This window comes from Mustela erminea, chromosome 10 (assembly GCF_009829155.1).
Source record: "Mustela erminea isolate mMusErm1 chromosome 10, mMusErm1.Pri, whole genome shotgun sequence".
In the NCBI taxonomy this organism is placed as follows: Eukaryota; Metazoa; Chordata; class Mammalia; order Carnivora; family Mustelidae; genus Mustela; species Mustela erminea.
Window position 1 is genome coordinate 59,152,255 of NC_045623.1, and position 25,305 is coordinate 59,177,559.

The 25,305-nt window shown below is 48.0% G+C and overlaps 1 protein-coding gene across 4 annotated transcripts in view; it reads left to right on the forward strand.

Moving 5' to 3' along the window:
• Positions 1-25,305, forward strand: part of KANK4 (KN motif and ankyrin repeat domains 4) — a 68,135-nt gene that overhangs the window by 22,582 nt on the left and 20,248 nt on the right. The window contains exons 1-4 of one of the 4 annotated variants that reach the window (XM_032302421.1): positions 7,714-7,922; positions 13,284-13,371; positions 19,484-21,421; positions 22,640-22,751. In XM_032302421.1, the coding sequence (XP_032158312.1) occupies positions 13,356-13,371; positions 19,484-21,421; positions 22,640-22,751 (2,066 nt within the window). In that variant the 5' untranslated portion in view covers positions 7,714-7,922; positions 13,284-13,355. Of the gene's footprint in view, positions 1-7,713; positions 7,923-8,295; positions 8,317-11,214; positions 11,237-13,283; positions 13,372-19,483; positions 21,422-22,639; positions 22,752-25,305 lie in introns of those variants that run through there. The other 3 variants (XM_032302423.1, XM_032302422.1, XM_032302420.1) reach the window with 3 other exon arrangements.

The window sequence follows — 25,305 nt, forward strand, 5'->3', positions numbered from 1 at the left end:
AACAGAATAAAAGCAATTGAAAACCAAGCCAACGCTGAGGCTGCGGAGTTGCAAAGAGCCGAACCACTCCAGCAAGCTTCGGTGGAAGGGTAATTCAGTAAAGGACATCAAGTCCACCCTCTCCACGATCGCCTGCTTGCAGATCTTCCTTTTCCAGGGCACTTTCTTCCAATTTGAGGTCTGGCCTGTGTGCCTCTACCCTGTCAAGCACAGGTCCCATGCCCGAATCCTAAGTCTGAAGGAGCCTGGCACCGCAAATCCTGGTTTCAGCCTTGCGGGGGTGCGACTGCTAAGGAAGGAAATAACCCAGGCATAGGAAGGGTGTTCACAAAGTGTTGGTGAGCCCAGAAAAGCAACAAATGTCTTCTGTATTAATAACAAAGCACCCTCCAGAGAATTGCGGGAATTCCAGTTCTTGGCCGGTGTGCACACACAGGAGTTTTGCAGCGCTATTTGGAGAGGGATGGAGGTCACACTTCTTTGTAGAACAGAGAATTAATGTTCTCAGTAAACTCTTGTAATGAACTAATTTTTGTTTGTGAACGCCAAGGTTTATTAACGCTCAATAACTCACTTATGTTTCTAGTTCCCTAGAAAACGGAGATCTCCTGTATGGAGTTTCTTTTTGGAGTGATGAAAATGTTCTAAAATGAGGTTGTGGTCTTTTCAATAACTGGTGCTAGGAAAACTGAATATTCATATGCAAAAGAATAAAGCTGGACCTTAACCTTAAACTGCATACACAAATGACCTCGAAGTATATCAAATTCCTCAACCTTAAAGATAAAGCTATAAAACTTCTGGAAGAAAGCACTGAGGAAAATCTTCACGACAGTGAATTTGACAGCGATTTCATAGATCAGAGACCAAAGCACAGGGAACGAAAGAAAATTCAGATAAATCGAACTTCATCAAAATGAGTAACCTTTGTGCATCAGAGGATACCAGCAAGAAAGCAACAAGACATCCTACACAATGGGAGAAAATACTTGCCAGTCATATACTTCATAAGGGGTTAATATCCAGAAAGATCTCTTACAACTCAACTACAACAAAAACAATTTTGCCAATTCAAAAAGGGGCAAAGGACTTGAACAGACATTTCTCCAAAGAAGCTATACGAATGGCCAGTAAGGACATTAAAAAAGATGCTCAACAGTCATTGGCATTAGGTCAGTAAAAATAAAAACCACTAGAAGATGACACTTCACATCTACCACACTTGCTAGGATGATTAAATAACTTTTTTATTTTTTAATGGGAAAAAAACCCCCAGATATTGGTGAAGATATGGGGAAATTGGAACCATTATGCATTGCTGGTGGGAACATGAAATGGTGCTGCTGCCTTGGAAAACAGGTTGGTGGTTCTTCAAAAAGCTAAAAATAGAATTACCATATGACCCAGCAATTTTACTCCTAAATGAAAGCAGGGACTTGAATAGATATTTGTATACCAATGTTCACAGGAGCATTATTCACAGTAGCTACAAGATGGAAGTAACCCAAGTGTTCATTGATGGATGAATGGATGAACAAAGTATGCTACATACATACAATGGACTAATATTCAACCATAAGAAGGAATGACGTTTTGCCATATGCTAAGCCTTGGATGGATCTTGAAGACTCGCTAAATGAAATAAGCCCGACATGGAAGGACATATTGTATGATTCCATTTATAGGAGGTAGCAAGAAAAGGCAAATTCATAGGGACAAAAAGTGGCATAGATGTTACCAGGGCAAGAGGGAATGGGGAGTAACTGTTTAGTGGGTCACAGAGTTTATGTTGGAGATGAAAACTTTCCGGGTATATTCAGGGGTGATGGTGACAAAACATTACAAACGTATTTAACGTCATTGAATTTTGTACTTACAATTGGTGAAAATGATAAATTTTAGCTTATGTATATGTATTTTATTTTCTCATTTATTTTTATTGTTTTAAAAATATTTTATTTATTTGACAGAGAGGCAGCAAGAGAGGGAACACAAGCAGGGGGAGTGGGAGAGGGAGAAACAGGCTTCCCACCCACTGAGCAGGGAGCCCCATGCGGGGCTTGATCCTAGGATCCTGGCATCAGGGCCTGAGCTGAAGGCAGACGCTTAACGACGGAGCCACCCAGGCACCCCTATTTTATTTTTTAAAGAGTTTACTTATTTATGTGTCAGAGAGAGAGTGTGTGCACAAATGGGGAGCAGCAGGCAGAGGGAGAGAAGCAGGCTCGCCGCTGAGCAAGGACAGGAGTCTGATGCAATCCCAGGCAGAGGCTTAACCGACCGATCCACCCATGCGCCCCTGAACATGTATTTTAACACAATTTTAAAAATTAGGTGATGGCAATGTTTGCACAAATCTATACTACAACTATTGAATCGTCCAATTTAACTGAGTAAATTGTATGGCATGTAGACTACATCCAAATAAAGCTATTTTAAAAAATCCATTCCAGCTCTGACAGTTTCTCTGATCCATCCATTCATTCATGTATTTATATATTCACTGATTGAACATATGTTTGTTGAGTCCCTATCATATCAACTGTTCAGAATAGGGTGATAAATAAATCAAACACACTATCTGCCCTTCCCTCACTTAAAACAGTGTGGGTTTACAAAGGAATCATAGCTAACATTTCTTGACGTATTATGTGCAGAGCATTGGCACAAACACTTTACACACTTCTCTCACGTGGTCCTCACAACCATGTACTTAGCTGAATAAGAAATTTGTTCAAGATCACAGAGCCAGGATTTGAACCTGGGCTGTCTTACCTCACAGCCTGTGTGCTCTTAACCATTCATCATATGTGGCAGCTGGGTTCCAGCCACCTGAAATTGGGGTTTTCCTGGAGACCTGCCCAAAGGCCCACCTGTCAGGCTGCCTGATCTGGTGGCATTGAAGGGAGAGTTCAAGATGAGGTGGGATGCCCTCCAGGAGGGAGTGAGTGTGGATCATAAGGCCTAAGTCAGGGGGGGTCTCGCATAGCCCTTTACAGTAATCATTATGAAGCAGGTAGGATTACATTTTTTAAATGGGTAGGTTATGGAATTCTAAATATAAAATCAAATTCACAATTGAATTTATATTATTATATTAATAGATAATGTATTTATTATTTGTTGAACACAGCCTGTACACCAGCCTGGGTTCTGAGTGGTTTATATATATCATCATATTTCATCCTCCATGACATGTAGGGTGTATGACTCTTCCTACTTTACAAATGAGGCACAGAGAGGTCAAGCAATTTGTTCAAGGTTGCACAGCCAGTGGCAGAACTGGGATTCCAGCTGTGGCTTCTCAGTGTGGAGTCCAGACTCTTAACCACCACAGAACTTGCTCTTTGATTACGTTAAGATATACAAAGTAGTGGGATATGAGGTTGTGGGATTATGGTGATTTCCCACCTTTTCCAGCCACAAATTGTTAATGTTTTTATTTTCCAAGAATATATCACGATAGTGATTTTTAGAACAAGAAAAGATATCACATGTCTCTATGATGTTTTCATCTTCTTGCTTTACCGTCTTATTTAGTTGTGTTTGATTTGGCAGTTCCCTGCGCGCTCGGGCACAGACAAAGCCAGTGCAGTGAAGACGTGGGCAGTACTGCGGGAGATAGGGTGAGGTGTCGGTGCCGCAGCAGCCGCGTTGGCTGCGGCTGCCGGGATTCCGCGGCAATCTTCGGGGGAGGGCGTGGTCCCCTTCTCATTAAAGCCTTATCAACACTAAATATCCTTCTTTAAAGACTTTCCCACCATCCACCCCACCCCCATACTTGTAAGTCTGCGTTATACCACAGTTAAGCACGGTGCGCACACTGAATTCGAATTTGAATGCTCATAGTGCCGATACCTGGGCAACTCACTGCACTGAGCCTCAGCTAATGGGAATCATAGGACCGCTTCATAGGGTTACTGTGCGAATTAAACTGGATGGTGTTTAGAATGGACCTAGGATACCTGGCACAGTGTAGCGTCAACAGAGAGTACTGTATTTAGATGTTATCTAGCTGCTTTTTGATTCATTCCGGTGGTTAGAAATCTTTCAAAAATTGACCATCAGTATCTCTTCTCTTGAGTTGCCCGCTGATGCCCCTTCCTCCTGGGTCTCTTGATGTGTGGATTTGACAGTGCGTTTGGGTCAAGCACTGAGAGCATTCTGGGAGGGTCTTTTTCCCCGGGTCCCCGATGCCTTCCATTTTCTCTGGGGAACACTTTTCACTGGTTAGTGCAGCCTCCTTTCTCCCTGAAACTGGCCCTATTTCCACCCTGAGAAATTCTCACCGCTTTAAAGGGTCGGTCTTGAGAACAGCTGATTCCCCCTGGACTGCTATAGCCAGTCCAATCCCCCTGGGACTACTATACTTCCAGCTTCTCCGTCCGTTTAAACAGTGTTGGGACAGAGTGGCCGTGGCCGAAGCAGTCCGCTCCGAGAGCCTCTGTTTCAGGCGTACCTAATAGCCTGCTCTTCCTTGACCCCGGGTCATCACACCCGCTGCCGAAGAGCTGACCTTCCTGAGCAAAGTGCAAAAGCCTAAGGGACTGCTTAGATAAAAGGCACATTCTTTAGATAGTTTCATCTCTTCTTCCCCTTGCCTTGGAGAGTCCACTCTTTTCTCATCGTGGGGCAAACGGGATCTGGGCCAGAAGCTGGAAGTTTCTAAACTGCAAAAGGAATCAGTGTCTCCTCAGCCAAGTGCTTCTTGCCAGAGAAGTTCTTGTGGATAAATGCGTGTGGTCCAAGGGAATCTGCACAGCCAGTGGCAGAACTGGGTGGCGTAACCCAGTCTTAGGATGGTAACCTAAGACGGCTACTATCTTAAGACCTCTGTCAGAGTGAGGCCTAGGGGTGGGGCGTGCCAGGTTCCAACACAGGGCAAGGCCCAGAGGCCATGGAGGGGGTCCTCCCACAAGAAGCACACCCCCCTTGAGAGTGGTTGGGGATTTCCATGAAGACCTTCCTTAAATGCGAAGTCACCTTCTGCGGGGACAGCACCAACCCTGAAGCTTGCGTCCGGATTATCTGTGTGTCTGCTGCACTCACCGGCAGGTTCTCTCCAGCCTGCGTGGCTGCGAGGAAAGGGTACTAAACTTCGAGACCGAAAATCTGAGTTTGGGTTGAGGCTTTGCCTTTTGTTAGCTTTGTGTTGTTGTGGGGAACCAGCTTTGTTTCCTCATCTGGAAAATGGAGAGCAACATTCCTGGTTCTCCTCACCTCCCTGCCTGACTCCGGAGGGAAATGAGCATGGTAGGCAAATTAGAAAGGTATGAAAGACAGAAGACTTTGTCCTCCTCTGAGAGACACAGCAGTCAGCACAGCGTCTGTCCCAACATCGCAGGGGGGTGCTCCTTCTCCCCAGAAAGAGGTCTGAAAGGAGGGGAGACTAGGAGGTTCAGAGTGTGTGTCTTCTTTTCCTTGTGGGTCTTCTGTCCCGGCATCTGAGCCAAGCTGACTGGTGGCACTACTGGGGGACTAGAATTTCCTTTCCTCATTCTGCTGGTCTTTTTTTTTTCTTCTTCTTCTTTTTCTTTTTTAATCTGATGAGAGGCTTGGGGCCAACCGGAGAAGCAGATGTGCTCCCTTGGTACTTAAGGAAGTATCTGGAAAGGTCACCTGTGTTTAGAGCCATCAGTGTTGTGGATAAGTTTAGTTTCACACACCTGACATGGCATCTAGCCTGTGATGCTGGTCGGGGACAGAGACACAGAGCAGCAATTAGAATTCGAGAGACACCCGCTGTAGTCGAGGGCAGACAGCCGTGGAAACAGGCAGACTAGCCACTGCTCTTGAGCAGATGCTGAGTGGAGCTTGGAGGAGGGGCAGGAATGGGCCAGTGCTCCGGGAAGAATGCTGGGTCTTGCAAGAAAAGCATTAGGTCTGGAAATAAACCTCTCATCTCCATATTGGATGAGAAAGAATTTATTCCTGGGAGAGGAAAACAGAGTGCTTGTCTCCAACACAGAGATGAACCAGAGGGGAAGAGTGGGTGGCTGAAAAGTCATGGGACCCGGTGACATGGAGAGCTTTTCTTCTCCCAGTGTCCTGGGGAAGTAGCACATGCCTCGAGCCATTCGCTGGCCAGTTTGGAGGGGGATGGTCAATGATCATTTTAATCCATCAGAGGAACAGCTTGCTCTTTGGTATATTTTTCCATATAACCTCAGAGTTCAAGGTATATTTCTGATATATTTTTAAAAATTCTAATGATCTGGTCTGTGAACTCAGTTAACACAGAAAAATACTTTCAGCAGTTGAGAAAAGTGTATTCTGCTGTCCCATAGTCCTGTCCCTCCCATCTACCTGTGCCCTTTGGGAAGTCTCTTGACCTCCCTCTTGAACAAGGTGCCCTAGAATCTTTCCAGGAAAATAAGGAGTGTGATCCAGTGTAGTAGGAAGAACACAGAATTCTAATTTAAGAATATTCATTTTCATCCATATCCCCTCTTGGGTGAGCCAAGAGAAGTCACAGTGTCTGTCTCATTTTCTTTACCTGTACAATGGAGAGGCTCGTCCCCATCTGGCTGCCTCAGACTGGTTTGAGGATACAGGGGACGCAGGATGTCAAGTGCTTTCCAAGTGTATTGGACTGGAGACAGGCAGCATTTCAGGGTGGCACTGAGCTCTGGCATCAACCGCAGTGTGGGGTAGGCAGGAATCTGCCCTGGTCTTTGAAGCACATCTCGACAGGCTGTGCTTGTGAAGGTCAGAGCTGCTTTGACATGTCTCACTGTTGGAATTTCACCTCCCAGGACAGCCTCATTTGGCGAGGGCTCAGGGAGGGCAAAGGGAATGAGGTCCCTATCCTCTTTTTGCTAAGCCTGCATACAGGAACCCAGAGGCTCTCCCGGCTCCTTTTGACCACACCTACCCCAGGTCCAGCTGTGGTGCTGGATTTGGAGAGCTTGGAGCCTTTGAGCACAAGCCTCCTACCTGCCTCTGCTCCAGAGAGCGCGGTGGCTGCAGTGAGCTGGCCCCGACTCTTCCCAGAGCTTGCCTGAGACACTCTGAGACTGTCCTCCTCCACAGCTGCCTTCTAGCTGGCTCCTGTACCTGCCCTTCTGAACTCACCGGTCTGCGCTGCAGTTAGAGACCTGCCCAGGGCTGGATCCTTATAGTAGGTATCTCCTTGCTTTTCTCTTGCTGCTAAAATAGGGTGCATGTTGGTCCTGGGGCATCAGACTGGTTAGAGTGGCGGGAAGCCGGAGCTGCCAGTCTAGTCTGCATCTCACTGAGCATTGTATCATCTTCCTGCTCTGCCCCAGTAGACTTCCAGTGACTGACCAGGGCGCGAGCCCTGGGACTGCTTGTGGAAGCTTTAGAAGCTTTACGTGGTTGTGGAACCCCAGGAGGTGGGTGGAGGGGGAAGTTTCTAAATAGAGTCTGGAAGAAAGAGATGCACCCCTGCAGGGTTTCAAATCCGAAGGACAATTCCCATGTCTTCATTAGGAACAATTTTATTAATGAGCCGCCTGAGCTGCAGGGAGAGAGAAGGAAAAGCGAAATTAATTATGACCCCTCGGAGAAGCTCCCAGAGTTGGGGCAGTTGCGGGAGGATGGTGTGTGCTGTTTCGGTGTCTTAGCTGTGGCATTAGCTCTGGGAACTAACTTTCCAATGAAGGATTTGAGCTTTCTTCCTCTTCCTGCAAGATCAGGTATCAGCTTATTGAGCACTGAATTCCTGCCTGACCCTACTCCCCTCTTCCCGGGAGTGAAAAGGAAGTCAGTATTTGCTTCTCCAGCAAGGTCACGGATCACCTGACCAAATCCTTTAACAGCTGGGAAGCCAGTGCTGCTGTGCTGAACTCCGGAGCCTGAGCCGAGCAGTCAGCTCTGGTCCAGCAGCCAGCACCTTGCTTTCCGCAGGGAGTCGACTCCTCTCACTCCAGGCTATGGCAGGGGGAGGATGCCAAGGCAAGGTAATGTGGCTACAGTTTTCCTCCCGACAGTTTCCCCTTCTCCACGAAGCTCCAGATTCCACTGCTGCATTGCAGGCGAAAATGACAGACACTTGCCGAAAAATGTGAGAACGGAGTTAATGAGGTTGTGTTCATGTGTCATTTACTGCGAAGGAGTTATCTCTTTGTTTCCTGGGTCGGTGGAAAGTGAGTCGGCTGGAGAACTCCATAGGCAGAATATTTTTTAGAAGTGCAGCTCCCCTTCCTGGGTGCCTGGGCTCCAGCCCCTCCAGATGCTAAGCGGCATCACAGATGCCTCCTGCTTCTCGGCACAGGGGACATTTACACTGGGAGGTGAGGGGCTCTGGAATGGGGAAACAGGAAGCGCCCATCATTTTGGCAGGATCCGTAAGAGGTACGGGTAATTTTTTGCGGGTGGGGGGGGGGGTTCTTTTGGAAAGAGTGCTTTGTCTTTGCGAGCGATCGTGCAGGGATTGACCGGGCTGCTGTTCCATGCATTACCTTGCTAAATATTTGACTTTGTAAGGTTGAATTCTCTAAGAATTATCGTGGCAATACGGCTGTGCTTGGAGCCAAGCTTTCTTTTCAAGGAAATCCAAGGTGCTATTTATTTTGGCATGTGGCCTGTTCTAGGATGAAATACAGCGTTTTTATTATTGCAGAATAAAGAGAGGTTTGAAGAGATGAAAAGTACAGAACTAGGTTTCAGTTTCAGGACTAAGTAAAGGAAGGTTTCTTTGTATTTGAGGTAAGGAATGAGATTGTAAATGGCATCATAAAAGGAGTAACTGCGGAGAGGGAGAGGGTGTAGGTGTCTACACTGCAGGAGTTGGGCTGACTGGGGGAAATCGAGCTGTTCTAATGTGGCCTGATAGTTATACACGGGCTTTCGGAGTAACTGCCTCTTTGATGGATTTTTTTTTTTGGTAAAGATTTTATTTGTTTATTTGACAGAGAGAGATCACAAGTAGGCAGAGAGGCAGGCAGAGAGAGGGAGGAAGAAGCAGGTTCCCTACTGAACAGAGAGCCTAATGTGGGGCTTGATCCCAGGACCCTGAGATCATGACCTGAGCTGAAGGCAGAGGCTTAACCCACTGAGCCACCCAGGCACCCCTGAACTGGGCATTCTTGATCCTTAGATAGGTTATTGACAAATTAAAAATTACAGAACACCGGGTATTGTAAGGTTCTGAATACCAAATACAACTTAACAGCACTGAGTAATGAATTGCTTTATGTCAAAATTTTTAGTGCTTCAGAAGGTTGCAAATTTCCATTTGAAAGGGGAATTCTGCCCAACCAAGCTCATTTTCATGTCTGTTGCATTGCAAAGTAGCATGTGTTGATGTGGCAATTTTTCTTCAGTTCCACTCACCAAATCACATAAAAAAATACACCCTTAGCTCAATTCTAAGATGTCCACCCCCAGGGCCATAATTGTGGCCAAAGTACAGGAGGAGACCAGGGTGGGTGAGGCTGGCAGTGGTGGGATATGGGCATGACAGTTCCCTCCTTCCCTTCCTGTGTCTAGACCTTTCCTTGGAAGCTTGCTGTGCTCTCTTCTTCAGAGCGTTGGGTGTCAGCTCCACTTAATTTCTGTAACCTCAGAAATGACTGATTTTAGTAATATTCAAGCAAGTCTAAGAGAACTATTAGAAATCTCCATAGAGTTCTTTTTTTTTTTTTTTTTTAAGATTTTTTTATTTATGGGGCGCCTGGATGGCTCAGTGGGTTAAAGCCTCTGCCTTCGGCTCATGTCATGATCTCAGGGTCCTGGGATCAAGCCCTGTGTTGGGCTCTCTGCTTAGCGGGGAGCCTGCTTCCTTTCCTCTCTATCCTCTCTTTCTTCCTGTCTCTCTGCCTACTTGTGATCTCTGTCTGTCAAATGAATAAATAAAATCTTTTTTTTTAAATAAAATCTTTTTTTTAAAAAAAAAGATTTTATTTATGTATTTGAGAGTTTGGGGCGGCAGCCGAGGGAGAGACTTCAAGCAGACTCCCCACTGAATGCAGAGCCTGATGCAGGACTCGAACCCACAACCCTGAGATCATGACCCAAGCTGAAACTAAGAGTCCAACGCTTAAACGACTGAACCATCCAGGTGCCCCTCTGTAGAGTTCTTTTCAGTGAAATCTGACCTAACATGTGTGGCATAATTATCTGACCCTAGGATCCAACATTAAGGGTTGAATCCTAACTCAAACCAAAGGCAGTAAGTGTGACTGAACTCCCTGAGGTGATGGTGAGTTTGTGTCAAAGATCCCTCTTGCACCTAGGTGGCCCCCTCTTCTTAGAAGGAGCCTGTGGCTTAATGTACCATCTTGAAGAAGCAGGTCACACACACCTTTGGCCAAGAGGCCTTACAAGAGAGTAGTTCTCCTTATCTGTCCGAGAAGGCGTTTTACACATACTTGTGGCAGAAGCAGAGAAGCATCAAAGTCAAGAACACTTCCTGCTCCCCCTCCCTCTCCCACCCCGATCAGTCACAGCATCCGGGCTGGGCAAATGTTTACAGATCACTTCCCAGGACATGACTGGAGTAGGCTAGACTTGAGGACAAATCCTGGTCCAATCACCTGCTTGTGATGTAACTTTGGCAGGCCTGGAAACTCTCTCCGCCTCAGTCTCCCTATCTGAAAACTGGGGACAAGCGTAATAATCCCCTTGGGGTTATGGTGAAGATTGCATGGGAGAATTCGAGCATGTCAATTGCTCTGAATGCTGCCTGTTGCTCAGTAATGATACAGGGTAGGAGGAGGAAGGGAGGAGAAGGGAGAGGAGAAACCATGATGATGGAGACAGGCTGAGGGGCCGAGCTTAGGCTTCATGTCCTCACTCTTCTTCTTCCGCCAGCATCTGGGAGGCTCCCCCACCGACTGCAGACTACTGACCTGCGGCATTATCAGGCACAGTGTCCTCTGCCTGGGAACCCTCTCTTGCTTTTCTTTCTTCTTCTTCTTTTTTTTTTTTTAATTATCCTTATTTTTTAATGGAGATAATAGAGACATAATTGACATACAATATTGAATTGGTTTTAGGTGTGCAAAATAATGACTTGGTATTTGTATATATTGTGAAATGTCTTCCACATAAGTCTGGTTAATATCTGTCCCCATAGTTATGAACTACATGACACCACAGTTACATAGTTACAAACTATACAAACTATCCTTTTTTTTTTTTTAGTTACAAACTATTTTTACGATGAGAACTTTTTAAAAATTCCCATCTAATTAATATACAGTATTATATTAGTTTCAGGTGTACCGTATAGTGATTCAACAATTCTAAACCTTACCGAGCACTCATCCTGGTAAGTGTGCTCTTACCCCTCTTTATCTATTTTGCCCATCCCCCCACCCATCTCCCCTCTGGCAACCATCTGTTTGTTCTCTATAGTTCAGAGTCTGTTTTTTGTTTGTCTCTCTTTTTTTTCCTTTGTTTGTTTGGTTTCTTAAATTCCACATATGAGGGAAATCATATGCTATTTGACTGACTTATTTCACCTAGCATTATACCTTCTGGATCCATCCATGTTGTAAATGGCAAGATGTCATTCTTTTTGATGGCTGAGTGATATTCTCTCTCTCTCTCTCTCTCCCTCTCTCTCTCTCTATATATATATATATATATATCTCACGCTTATGATGAAGACTTTTAAGATCTACTCTATTAACAACTTTTAAACATCCAATACAGTATTATTGACTACGGTCGCCATGTTGTTCATTACATCCCTGTGACTGGAAGTTTGTACCTTTTGGCCGCCATCCTCCGTTTCACCCACCCCACAACACTCTGCCTCTGACAGCCACCAGTCTGTTCTCTGTATCTATGAAATTGGGTGTTTTTAGATTCTACCAACAAGTAAGATCATATGGTATTAGTCTCTCTCTGTCTGACTTATTTCACTTAGCATAGAGCTCTCAGGATCCATGCATGTTGTCACAAACAGCCAAGATTTCCTTCTTTGTCATGGCTGAACAGTTTTGCATTGTATCTATTTACCACACTTTCTTCACCCTTTCATCCACCGCAGGACACTTAGGTGGTTTCAGAACCTTTTCTTTCTAGCAAGGGCGAACCTCCCTCGCCTCAGGTTAGAACCTTCCAGATCTACTTGCTGCCTCTTTAGCAGCCACACTTGCCCTCCCCCCGCCCCATCTTTCTACTCCAGCTCTATGCTGTTTCCAAACTCAAGTACTTGTTGCCCCCAAAGTAAGTGAGGTACTTCGTGCTGGCATTCCCTCTGCAAGGAGTGTCTCTGCACCTGGAGACCAGGCTGCCCTTCCAGGCTCTGTCACACCTGCAGAGGGAAAGGCCCCTTTGGCAGCTGCACGCAATGTGGTTTGGAGCGCTCACAGAGAGAGGCCACGTGAACTTTTGCCAAGCAAACTTTAGACCTCCTCTCGTTTGGTGGGCCACATACTTCTTAGCCGTCTTTCCCAGTTTACCTATTTGTTTTTTCCATCCCCAGCTGTTGAGGCCACCCCTCATCTATCTCTTACTCCCAGTTTCCCCCAATCCTTCCCTTCTCCCCGGTACGCTTCTCTGGTCCGGAATTCATTGTCAAGCACACTGGAATTCCTGAAACAACCCTGCGTCCACTGCTGAGGTGTCAGATAACTCACTGTTATGATGTGTGTGGAGTTACAATCATAAAAAGACAATTTCCTGGGTGATTTATTATAATGGGGGCAGGTGCCAGGTTGTTTACCATTCGAAGAAAGAGTCCTGGGATTAGAACTTTGGGGAGAATTTATGATCAGACCTCAAGGTATCCTAATTCAGTCAGGACAGTCTTCTGCTTGAATAGTTCCTGATATCTTTGGAGCACCGAGCTTGAACTTGCCCTGCCCTACCCAAGGTTAGACATCACCTCTAAGTATCAGTGCCTCCTCGGTACTTGCAATGATCTCACGCCTGTTTTGCATCTGACTGGGATGTCACAGATCATTTAGAGGTATTCTGATTCCAGTTTCTTCCCCCAAAATGGATTAGAATTCTTTCACCGTGATGGAGGGGAGTAGATTACAGCTTTTGATGTTGTGGAAGGAGTACTCTGCTAGTTGGCAGAGCTCTGGAGCCGGCTCTACCCCCTTCACTAGAATGCTGAGAGGCCCTGCACAGACCAGTTAACCTCTAGCCTCAGTTTCTTCCATCTGCCAGGTGAGGGGACTGGGCCAAATCCTCCCTTTGGTGTTGACCATCGCTAACATCCTTTGAAGACATGGCCAGGATTGGACATACTCTGGGAGGAATGTGGAGCTCCTGGGCAACCCTGAGAGGAAGACAGGGATGGAAGTTCTTTGCGATGATACTGCCTCCCTGTTTATGCTAACTGTCCTTCTTTCTTTCAGGGCTCTTCAGTGGGTTGTACAGACTTACTGGATGAAGAGTGCCTGAGAGACTGAGAGTCTGCATTCCCTAAGATGGAGAAGACAGATGGTAGGCAGGCTGCTCTGTATAACCTGGTCTAAAGGGAGCCCTTGGGTTGCAAAGGGATTGCTACTACAGATCCTAGAAACGGCCTAAGGGAGGCTCACAAAAGACATTCCCTGTACAGATAGTGCCAGGAGACCCAAACTGTGTATTTCAGGTATGAACAAGAGAAGTAGTATAGGATACGAATGCAGCCTTGTGGTTATGTCAGACTGCTGTAATCACTAGACAGTTTTCTCGTCTCTTCCAAGCATCAAGAAGGGAGCAGGATGCTCTCACTCACTACTCTAATTTTAAGGATGAGGAGCTTGAGCTCTGAGAGAGACACAATATGGTGAAAGAGCCTCCATGTATATCTGGGTGGCTTTCCCTGTTATTTACTCCTCTGAGCCTCGGTCTCCCCATGTATCAGTTAGCTTTACTGTGCAACAAACCACTCAAAAATTGATAGACTTAAAGACATTTACCATTTCTGGAAAGATTCTGTGGGTTGTCTGGGCCATTTTTCTGGTCTGGGCCAGCCTGGCTGATATTTGCTGGGCCTCTTCATGAGTTTGTGGTCTTCTGGGCGACCTGGCTGGATGGTGTAGGACGGCCACACTTACATGTCTGTTGGCCGACTCCATGTCACCCAGGCACAGGTGGTGATTGGCCATGTGTTTCTCATCACCCAGCAGGTTAGCTGGAGTCTATTCCCACGGTAGCAGAGGGTTCAGAGTTGTTGAGTAATAACTATGTAACACAACAACAACTGTTTTCACAAATATTCCCCTCATTCCCTGCCCAGGAAACTTGCTGAAGGTCATAGACTAGACCCTGATCTCCTGATTTCCTCTTCTTCTTCTATTTTAAAGTTTTATTTTTAAGTAATCTCTACACCCAAGATAGGGCTCAAACCCATAACCTTGACATCAAGTGTTGCATGCTTCACTGACTGAGGCAGACAGGGACCCCCCCACACCCACCCCGCCCCCAATCTTCTGACTTCTGTCAGGGAAACAGGAGTGCCTATAATCCCCCTGAACCACATGGCCCTTCACCAAGCCCAGGACTCAGGGACCAGACAGCAGCCCATCCCTGCCCCTTCCCGCTTTCCAAATGTAGTTCCTGTATATTTTGAGAGTCTGCCTTTCTCCCCAGAGAGCTGCCTTTTCATGGAAGTGTCCCACCGAACACCAGCTAATTCCTTTCATGCCCCGGGGGCCTGTCATTCCTGCCAGCCTCATTTGTCCCTGCTCAGCAACCTCAGCACTACTGTGCTCCTCCACGTGATTACCCACAACTAGCTCAAGATAGGTACCCCTCCCTTCGGGCAGCACCGCCTCATGAAATAAAGGCAGGAGAGAGAAAAGCTTCTGTGACTGCCTTGGCCTCTGAAGAGGCTCATTAAATTCCCCTTCCTTCCGACTGTGTTTGTGGCCACTTTCTCTATAGTTCCTGTTTTTTTCTGTTTCCTTCAGAAACCAAATGTAGGCTTTTGGACTTTCTTTCTCACATTAAATACCTCTGATTGATTAGCTCACCTGCTGAATTTCACAGTCTTCCTCAAGGTAATAATCACTGTGGCATCTCCTTCCTTCCACTGGCCCCTTCTACTTCCCTTTCTTGCATCTGTGTGTGAGTCTTAGGCTCATGACTGCCTTTGCAGGTCATTTCCAAGGGTCTAGTTACCTGGCATCCTTGCGGACCAAGACGCTGTAGGGAATCCTAGGTAGCTCTGAGCCTGTTATCTTACTTTCTTCTTCTCCCCTGACTCATTTTCCCAGTTCCTACAGAATTATCTTCCCGGATTCTTGAGGCTACCATTTTTTTTTTTAAGATTTTATTTATTTATTTGATGGAGAGAGAGAGACAGCAAGAGGGAACACAAGCACGGGGAGTGGGAGAGGGTGAAGCAGGCTTCCAGCAGAGTGGGGATCCAATGCGGGGCTCAATCCCAGGACCCTGGGATCATGACCTGAACCGAAGGCACACGCTTAATGACTAAGCCATCCAGGCGCCCCGAGGCTGTCATTCTAACATGAGAGCTAAATATTCCAGAGAACGAGCACATCCTCAGCGAGTCCCCCCCACCCCGGCCCTACTTAGAACAAGCCCATCTTGCCTTTCTTGAGTGCCTGTGCCATGTCCTCCCTATCACATTCATGCTAACAACCACAGCAATCCTGTCAGCTAGGTATTATCATCAGCATGCTACAGATGGAGAAACTGAGGCATAGGGAAATTCAATAATTTGCTCAGAATCACAGAAGTAGGAAATGAGAAAGCCAAGATTCAAATCCAGCCAGTGTGGCCATGTGTCTGTTTATCCGATCAGCAGCTCATTTTGAGCAGAAACAGTCCTTTTAATTAATTCTTGCCCTGGCCCCACGCCCGGAATTCTGAGCTCCTTCATACCTGTCACCAGGTAGAATTGAGAGGAGCGGAGCCAGATGGGAGCACAGGTCTGCTGGCATATCAGATCATCTCCCTCGTTCAAGGTCCAGCATTCCTTCTAACTGGGAGGAAGAGAAGGAACACAGTGGTGGATAGTAGGTAGAGCAGCTCTGTGTGTGTGTGTGTGTGTGTGTGTGTGTGTGTGTGTGAGAGAGAGAGAGCGAGAGAGAGAGAGAGAGAGAAAGAGAGAGACCCCATAGTACTAGCTTAGGAAAAAGCACCTATGAAAACCATCATCCTGGATAGCGCTCCGTCTCACAGACTCCTTTGGTTTCCTTCAGTCTCCCTTGTGGAAGATTTTGCCTTTGAATCTGTTCTTTCTTATTTGATGCTATTCTTGTATTTGTGCTCTGGACCTGCTCCCAGAGGCCACTGGGTAAATCAGCCTCAACTGATTTGAGGCAATAAGCAGATAAATAATGCAGCTTCTCCTTCAGGAGAGTTCTTTGCCTTCGGGTCATAAATCTGCTCTCTACTTAACTTTAAACAAATATCTGCTCTCTGATTTGGCCTGTCCCTGTAATCCAGGAGGCTGCTGAGTCGACCAGGAGGCCTAAGAGGACAGCTGGGCGTAGCCTGGAAATTTAACAGAGAGCAATAGCTCTCATTTATGGAAATGACCAGTGTGCCTCTTTGGGGGAAAGCAGGTTGGTGAAAAAAAGTTGGTGTGGGTGAATGGGAACTTATTTGGTCTTTTGGGGGGGCTTGAGAAATCGCCACTCATTACTGCCTGAAGTTCAGGTCCCTGGCACAGTACCAGTGGAACCCAGTGAGGACAATCCCATGGGTTGTCCCGTGCTGTGGTGGTGGCATAACTGCCCACAGGCCCCATGGCTTTATTGAGCATCGAGCCCGGTAGGCTTGACTGTGTCAGTGGATACAGTGTCAGCCTGCAAGGGTCTGGTTGGCTTTGTTTAGTTCTTTGGAGATAACTGTACTTCTCTAAGCACAGAGGGCCACCTGACAGTGCATGGCACTGACTGAAAGGAGGGATCTAACAGGCAAGAGAGAAGAAGGGCTCAGGCCTAGTGCGCCAGCACCTTTAGGGGAAAAGCAGCCCCAAGAAGCTACCGCCCAGGGAGCACCGTCATTTGCAGCTTTTCTTTAACTTGTCCCTTTCCCTTCATTGCCTTTAGCTTTTCTTGCCTGGAGCATGTCAGCAAGCTCTCAGCTGGTCTCAGGGCCTTGGGTTTGTTCTCCTTCCAGTCCTCTGTGAGGACACTCTTGGTGACACCACCACTGATTACCTGGAAAGTAGAGTCAAGGCTTTGTTGGTGTGCATGCAAGCGGCCCATGACCTGGTTCTTGCTGACGTTTCCAACTATCTCCTCCTGTTTACCCTTCTCTACCACACTCGGAGCCTCATTTGTCCCTGGCCACATCACCCATACTTACGGAACTCCAGAATACTGTGGGATTTCATACCCCCGTGCCTTTGCACATTCTCTGATGTGTAGCTAGAATCTATCCTGGCTATTTACTGCTGCATTACAAACACCCCAAAACTCACTGGCTGAAAACAAAAATGTATGACTAACACAGCTTAGCTGCGTGACTCTCGCTTGAGTCCCTCCTGTCACTGAAATCAGATGAGGGCTGAGGCCAGAGCCATCTGAAGGCTCATGCCTGGCAGCTGGGCTGGGATGGCTGGAGCAGCTGGGGCTGGCAAAGCAGCTCTCTCCCTGTTTCCATATCACCTCTCTATGGGACTGTTGGGCTTCCTTACAATGCAGTCTCAGGAAGGTGGACTTCATACATGGCATCTGACCTTCTACTGAGTGGCTTCTAACTTACTGGCTTAGGATCTAGCCTTGGAATTCTCTCAGCATCATTTCTACCTTATTATTGGTCAAAGAAGTCACAGGCCAGCTCAGATTGCAAAGGGGTGGAGAAATAGACTCCACCTCTCAGTGTGGGATTCCCTTGCCTGTACTGAGAGGGTGGGAAGTGATGGTGGCCGTCTTGGGCACGAACAGTACAATGTCTTTCGCCCTCTTGTTTGGGCAAATTCTTCTTCATTCATCTTATGCCCAATCTTAAGTCGCTTTGTGAAGTCATCCCTCTCCTCCCAAGGCACAGTTAACCTCCTAAAGAAATTGGGAAATTAAGTCAGGAAGGCTGTCTTTTGGGCATGTATCTGTTAGGATCCTTGGCACACCATGTTGTACCTACTGGTGTTTCTCCTACTTGATTGTACATTTTTTGAGGGCAGGGCTGTACCTGACTTATCTTTGTGTCCTTAGGATCTAGCTTAGCAACCAACACACAGGTGCACAAAAAAACAGTAGTTGAAGTAAGCAAATTGAATTACTACTATTTTGTAATTTTGCCCCCAGGGCTCATGACCCTTAGAACCAAGCAATCAGTCAAGTCACAGAGAATTTGTGGAGCCCCTACTGTGTGCCTGGGCAAACCAGCTTCCATCGTGGGGCTTCGGTTTTCTGTATTTTGTGTTTCCACAGTGGGGCTTCGGTTCTCTATATTTTTTGTTTCCACAAAGATAATAATTACATGGGCTTTTCATCATTGTTCAAAGCACTCTCTATGTGTAAATTAATCAGCTCTCACAAGGATCTCACCTTGCTCTTAGTATTGCCATTCTATAGATGATGAGACATAGGGAAGCTAAGTAATTTCCCCAACAACCAAAATACAGACCAGGCTTTTGAATGTGCATTCTCGATCTCTGTGCTGCCCATGAATGTGCTCTCCTGAGCTAAGCATTTTTGGGGCACAGTTAGCAGAATGTCACACAGAGTCCATATGTAGGAGGACTACATGAGAACAGACTATTTAACCTGAAGAAGAGGCTACGTGGAGAAAAGTCCTTATGGATTTAGTTGAAGGACTGACTTGTCCTCAGTGTTCTCTACGGCAGTCAAGAGAACCAATGGTGCCTTAGGGGTGATGGGGAACTTTCTCACCGCAATGTCCCCTGACAGTCTGGGCTGCCCTGAGAAGTCATGAGTCCCACCTCTCTTGGAGGATGTAGGCCAATGTCCCTTTTACATGGCCCGTGTCCTTTACCACGTTTTATCCAGTCTTTGAAGAATGTGGTATTTCCTCACTTGACACGAGTTTTTGAAAGTGAAGTTCGTGGTAAGCACTCCGCAGCGTGGAAAAGAGCATGGGCTGCGCATGTCTCTGATCTTCACGTGCCTGAAAGCTCACCAGGATGAGGACACTTACATAATGCAGAAGGCAGAACTCCGCAAGATTTCCTAGTATCCATCTGAATAATGCGAGGTTGGGTCTTAATGTTGAGGCAGTTGTGTACCTTATCCTTCCAAACCCTCAGTGTTCATAATTGCCAATTAGTACCCCGATCTGACAGGTGCCTGGCTGCTTCAGTTCAGCAATTACATGACTCAAAAACAGAAAAACAGTACGAGACTATTTTATCTTACTGGCCTGCCGGCAGATTCCACAGCAGTAACTGAGATGAATACTGCAAATTGGAAACTATTTCCTCTACCTATTTCCTTGCAGACATTGGCTAAGTACACATTGATTTAATAACCTGGATTCTCAGCATGGCCGGAACACTGTGAGCATCTCAGCTTAATTTAGATGCTGGGACATAGAAGTCTCGCGTGAGAGCGTTAAGTCTACATGACACACATTAGGCCTCACCACCCATAATTCGTATTAACATTGTGCTTCTTTTTTACATGTCTGCCAGCCAAAGACCCGTCCTCTCAGGGGGATGAAGAGAAGGGCCCTCCAAAGAGCCACCCCTACTCTGTGGAGACCCCGTATGGCTTTCATCTGGACCTGGACTTCCTCAAGTACGTGGATGACATTGAGAAGGGAAACACCATCAGAAGGATTCCTATCCACAGAAGGGCCAAGCAGGCCAAGTTCAGCACTTTGCCTCGAAACTTCAGCCTTCCCGACAGCAGGGCTCGCCCCCATGCCGCTCTTCCCCACCAAAACTGGTCCCCGGCGGTGCCGAGGAAGGCGTCGCTGGGGATAGAGGAGCGAGCCCAGTCGCTGCCACTGGGTGAACACCCGCAAGCCTCCGCCAGCGGCAGTGAGGTGAGCTACCACCGGAAGGCCCTGCTGGCGGAGACGGCCAGACATTTGGAGGCTGCCTGTGCCAGGGAGGCGGAGCCGGCCCCCGGGGGCGGACGGCCCCAGCTCCTGAGAGCATCCAGCATGCCAGCCACACTGCTCCAGAACAGGGCATCAGAGGACTCGAGCCTAAACTCAGGGCCCCCCACACCTCCAGCCCTCCCTCCACTTCAGGGTGAAGGCAGTGTCTGTGATGGCGCCTTCGGCCCTGCAGAGGCATTTACAGGTTTTCAGAGCTCTACTCCACGAGCAACAACCCAACCCAGAGTCAGAGAGTTTGGGGACCTGGTGCCAGGGATTCCAGAGCTGGTGCAGGAGGGCACCGAGCCTCCAGAGGACGAAGATGAAGAGGAGGCTCCAAATCACCTCTCTCTCCCGAGCCCTCCCTTCTCATCCCAGGATGCACTTGTCGTTCTAGAGGATGAAGACGACAAACACAAAACCAGAGAAGCGGAGGTGGTGGCCACCCCTGGCTCCCCAACACCCAGTCCCCCACCCCTGCCATCACCCATCCCTGAGAATGAGTTCCCCCTAGAAGAAATCGAGCTCAACATCAGCGAGATCCCACCCCCACCACCTGTGGAGATCGATGTGAGAAGCATTGGCGTCCGGGTCACAGAGGAAAGCCTGGGCCTCCCCGCGTTGGATCCCGGAAGCATCTCCAGCCTGAAGCAGCGGCTGTCTGCCCTCGAGGGTGAGCTGTCTGGAAGAACTGAGGAACTGGCCCAGGTCAGAGCTGCCCTCCAGCAGCAGGAGGAGGAAGTCAAGGCCAGAGGACAGAGGATTCAAGAGCTCGAGCGCACTGTAGCTCGACTGGCGGAAGAGCTTAGCCACGAGAACACCAGAGACTCTCAGGGCCAGACTGACGCCATGGTCAACACTGACCCCCTCCATGGACTCTTGACCAGGGAGTCGTGTGACAAGAGCATCGGGGTCAACCTTCTGGGCAGCACAGGCTCTGAAAGCTGGAGGGCTGGAGGAGAGGAGAATGGCCTCTCAGGGGGGCAGACCAGCCACAGACGGGGGGATCGGAGCCCAGGAGAATTCGTGCCACCACCACAGCTGTCACTGCCGCAAGGACCCGAGGTGGTCCTCACCCCCTCTATACCCAGCTGCCTCTCCATGGAGCTGAGGATTGAAGAAGCAGGCTCTGAGCAGGAGGGAAGCCCACAGGTGGGAGCCGAGGGTCTGGGCAGGGTGTCAGGAGGCTCTTCGTGGAGCAGCGACCGAAAGTCGCCCCCAGCAGGGCGAGAGGAGGCCAGTTCAGAGCCGCCAGGGAAGGAGCGCCCGGGGAGGCCACCAAGCTCACCCACAGATGCCACTATTGGCCAGTACGTTAAGAAGATCCAGGAACTCCTGCAGGAGCAGTGGAGCTGCCTGGAACACGGGTACCCCGAGCTGGCCAGCGCCATCAAGCAGCCTGCCTCCAAGCTCAGCAGCATCCAGAGCCAGCTGCTGAGCTCCCTGAACCTGCTGCTGTCTGCCTACTCAGCCCATGCTCCGCCCCAGAGGGAGCCCCCCGACCCCCCTACCTCCCCGCCGATGGGTAAATACTGGTGCCCAAGACAGGGAGCCACTTCTCTTTTATCTGATGACTCCAAGGGAAAAAAGATTTGAATTGCATGCGTGTATTTTTCAAAAGGTTCACACACCTCCAGGAACCCAGTGGGAGAAACAGCAGGGGGCTGTGTCCCTACCCTTGTCCTGGAAGGCTGGGATGGCAGGGCTGCCACAGACAGTGGGCACAGATAGCACAGGGCACAAAGAAACCAGCCAGGAAGGCACACGGGTGCTGAAATTCAGTCCCCACTCACTTACCATGTCTGCAGCCCATGTCCACTTGGGGTGGGAGGGACCCGTCTCTGACTTGCAATGTGCAAAGGCAATGTCTAGGGCAAGAACAGCCCTGGCTGTGTGGGCTCCAGACCTTAGCCTCCCTTCTTTCTTTCCTGGGCTCCTTCCCATGGTCCTCTCTGGTTCTTGCACATTAGACGTTTGCTCTAGCCTGGTTTTGGAGGAACATTACTTTGAGCTCAGAAACAATTTACTGAATATTTTGTGTGTGTGTGTGTGTGTAAGAGAGACTGAATGCTACATGTGGAAGTCGACCCTTGGGCTGAGCAGCACTTCTCTTGTAACAGATCGCACACTCTTTTCTATTGAGTAAAGTGGAACCATATTCTGCTTTGCTCAACAAGCACCGTGCAAGTCTGCTTCCTGCTGCAGATCACGAATGGGCTGGTTTTTTATTTCGGTGCTAGTTCCAGTCTTGCCCGCTGGAAAATGCCTTCCGTACCTTTGAGCACAGCAAAAGAGACATGCTGTTGCTCACGCGTCTGCCGTGCCTACCCCACGTCTCAGGGCACAAGTGGCACATACGCCAGGAAAGTCTGCAGAGCTGCCCTCGGGCAGAGGTGGGCGTGGGAGCAGGAGTCCTGTGAAGCGGGTTCTGTGCCTGTCCTGCCGTTCACTGAGCAAGTCTGAGCCTCAGATCACGGCTCTTCTGGAAGAGTGCTCCTGGAACTCCACTCCGTCATCCACACACAGAGGGGCTTGTGAACGGGGACTGTTGGGCTGGTGTTGACCAGAAGGCCGGGCCTCCTCAAAGACCTTCAGCACCTTTGATTTATGTTATCTAGTCTCCATCCCTTTCTACCCCCTCCCATGCCTTCAGCCTGTCTCCCCTCAAAGTAAGAGTCTTGGGTTTGCTGCCTTCTGGGGCATCCCTACAATCATTCTAACCTGTGATGTTGTGTCTACCTAGAGATCTCCCCGTCGACCAGCCTTAAATCCATAATGAAAAAGAAAGACTATGGCTTCCGTGCAGGAGGTAATGGGACCAAAAAGAACCTTCAGTTTGTTGGGGTTAACGGTGGGTAAGCATCGCTCGCGAAGCCCAGACTGCCCCCCTCCACACTACCTATCCCACTCTTGTCCTTAGCGCTCTCTTTTCCTAGGGGGAAGCATCTGGTTTTCATTTTTCTTCAAGGGAATTAATGGCCCTTTAAAACTCCATCTTGGGTTTGCATGTGTTTGGCTCCTTGCCAGCTGTGGTGGTCTGTTGGATCCTGTGCTTTGAATGTCTTGGCTTTGGTGTCCCTGGGGCCAGGATTCCAGGTGGCTTCTGGGAGTTTGGGGAGCACATGGGCCCTTTATGGAATACATTTAATCTGAACCACAACGCTGAAAGCAGGACAAACTCTTAATTTGTTGAACTTCAGATTTCATCCATTTAATTTTTTTTCTTCCGTTTACTAACTTACTGCAAACGAAACCAGCATTTTTTAGAATGAAGAAAAACAACCAGTGTTTGTTGACTCAGAACATGAACCAAACCTTATATATTCTAGAGAGTAAACCATTGGATTTAGAATATTTCCTAAATCAGTCATTCAACATCTATTAAATGCCAACAAATATTTTAGGTGTCAGGGATTAAAAAGTCCAATAAATCATCGTCCCTGCCCACTGGGGAGGGTATGTGCTCTGGTGAGTGCTGTGAATTGTGCAAGACTGTCAATTCATAGACCTGTACCCCTGAAACAAATAATACATTATATGTTAATAAAATAAAAAAATTTAAAAAAAAAATCATGGTCCCTGCCTTTAGCTCATAGTTTGGACAGGGTAGAGATAAGAAATAAAGGGAAAAGAGTGATATGCTGAGACGAAGTCTAGTCAAAAAGGGAGTGTGGGCCCAAAGGAGGGGCACCAGGCCCAGCCAGTGGTGGGCCCAAGAGGTTGAAACACCTGCTAGTTTGGGTCAGACCAGAAGGGAGACACCAGTTAAACAAGAGTGACGTCACTCTTGCAGGCTCTGTGAGGAAAACATCAGAAGTATTGGCATGGGATGTTCTAGGAGAATTGCTGTCCTTATTCCCACTAACGTCAGACTCTGTGAACCCGGCAGAAACACGTCCTCTCTCTCCCCTGCTTACCTGCCCTCAGCAGTGCCTGCCCAATGCCCAAACCTGGAAGTCCATCTCATAGCTATTGCTGGCCCCATTGTCTACCAACAACTCCCACCTTTCTTCCCTAAAGTGTGCCAAGTGGGGCCCATCGTGGGGCCTTTGCGTTCGCTATCTGTCCTTCCATCTGTCTCGCTGCCGCCCTGAAGTCTCCTGTCCCAGATACTCTTCAGGATTTGTCACGTTAGTGCAGTGGTTCTCAACCTTGGCTGCACCTTGGAAACCCTGAGGGAACCTTAAAAATACCAATGCCTGAGTCTCCTCTCTGAAAACTCTGGCTTAATTAGTCTGGGGTGCTGTGTGGATATTGGGAATTTATACACCCTCAAGTGATTACAGTGTGCAGCCAAAGTGAAAAACTTCTGCTCTAATTAATGGAGCCCCTCCTCCCATCACTCTATTCCATGGTCCTTTATTACTTGATTCATTGTTCTTATCACTGTCTAATTGTGTACATGTTTGTTTTCTGTTTTTTCTCTACAAGAATATTAGCTCAATTAGGACAGGGACTTTAGAACAGTGTGTGGCACACAATAGGTCCTCAATAAATTTCTGTTGACTGGATAGTCTTCCAGGTGAAGTTTTCATGGAAGCAACTGTAAGACAAGAACTGCTTGGTAAATGTAATATGCGCCCCCCCTTCTCTTAGTCACCAAAGCCAAAGGTGGCTCCAAGCACAACAGAGAAGAAACCTCTGTGGTTTAAACAAGACAGAATGTGAGCATGCCAAGGAACAGGCTGGCTTTGCAAGTCCAGTGAGCATGGGGGCCCTACATTGGGGCCAGCATCCAGAGAAGCAGCCTAAAGGGGTTCAGCGGAAGCTGTGACCACTGGTCTCCCCTGGTCTCTGTGGCAGTGTTCAATGGGCCCAGAGTCTGAAATCCTTATCTTAACTGCAGGATCCTCTATCAGGGGTCTCCTACTGACCATCAGCAGAAGGATCAATAAATCTACTCCATGGTCTGTGGTCAGCCACTTCAGTGGAATCACACATAATTGAACCTAAGCATCGCTGCTGGGGAGGGCGGGCCACAAGACAAGGAGGCTGATGCCCTCACTTTTGCCGTTGCAAGCAGTAGCCGAAACGGGCCACAGCCAGGAAGCTCAAGATGCTGGGTTCAGGCACCCTACTGTTCATGTTTCCTATGCAACACTGCTGGGAGGAGTCACAGACGGGTCCTCCCATGTCAGGTGTGAGCCTGGCTAGAACAGGGGGGCAAAAGGGAACTTCACAATCACCCAGAGACGTGAAGATCTGTACGTCAGCTCCGAGAATTCAGGGTAGGGGTGGGGGATGTTTGCCTACGTCTGGGCCCCTGTCTAGACAACATCTTAGGATTCCAGAAGCAAATGCTCTTGGGAGAATCTTGGATGGCTTGTCTGGGTCATCCAAATGCATCAGCCAATTAGGACATGGGCTATTTGTGTATTTGCCTCCAGGAGCTTAATTATCTTTTCTCCC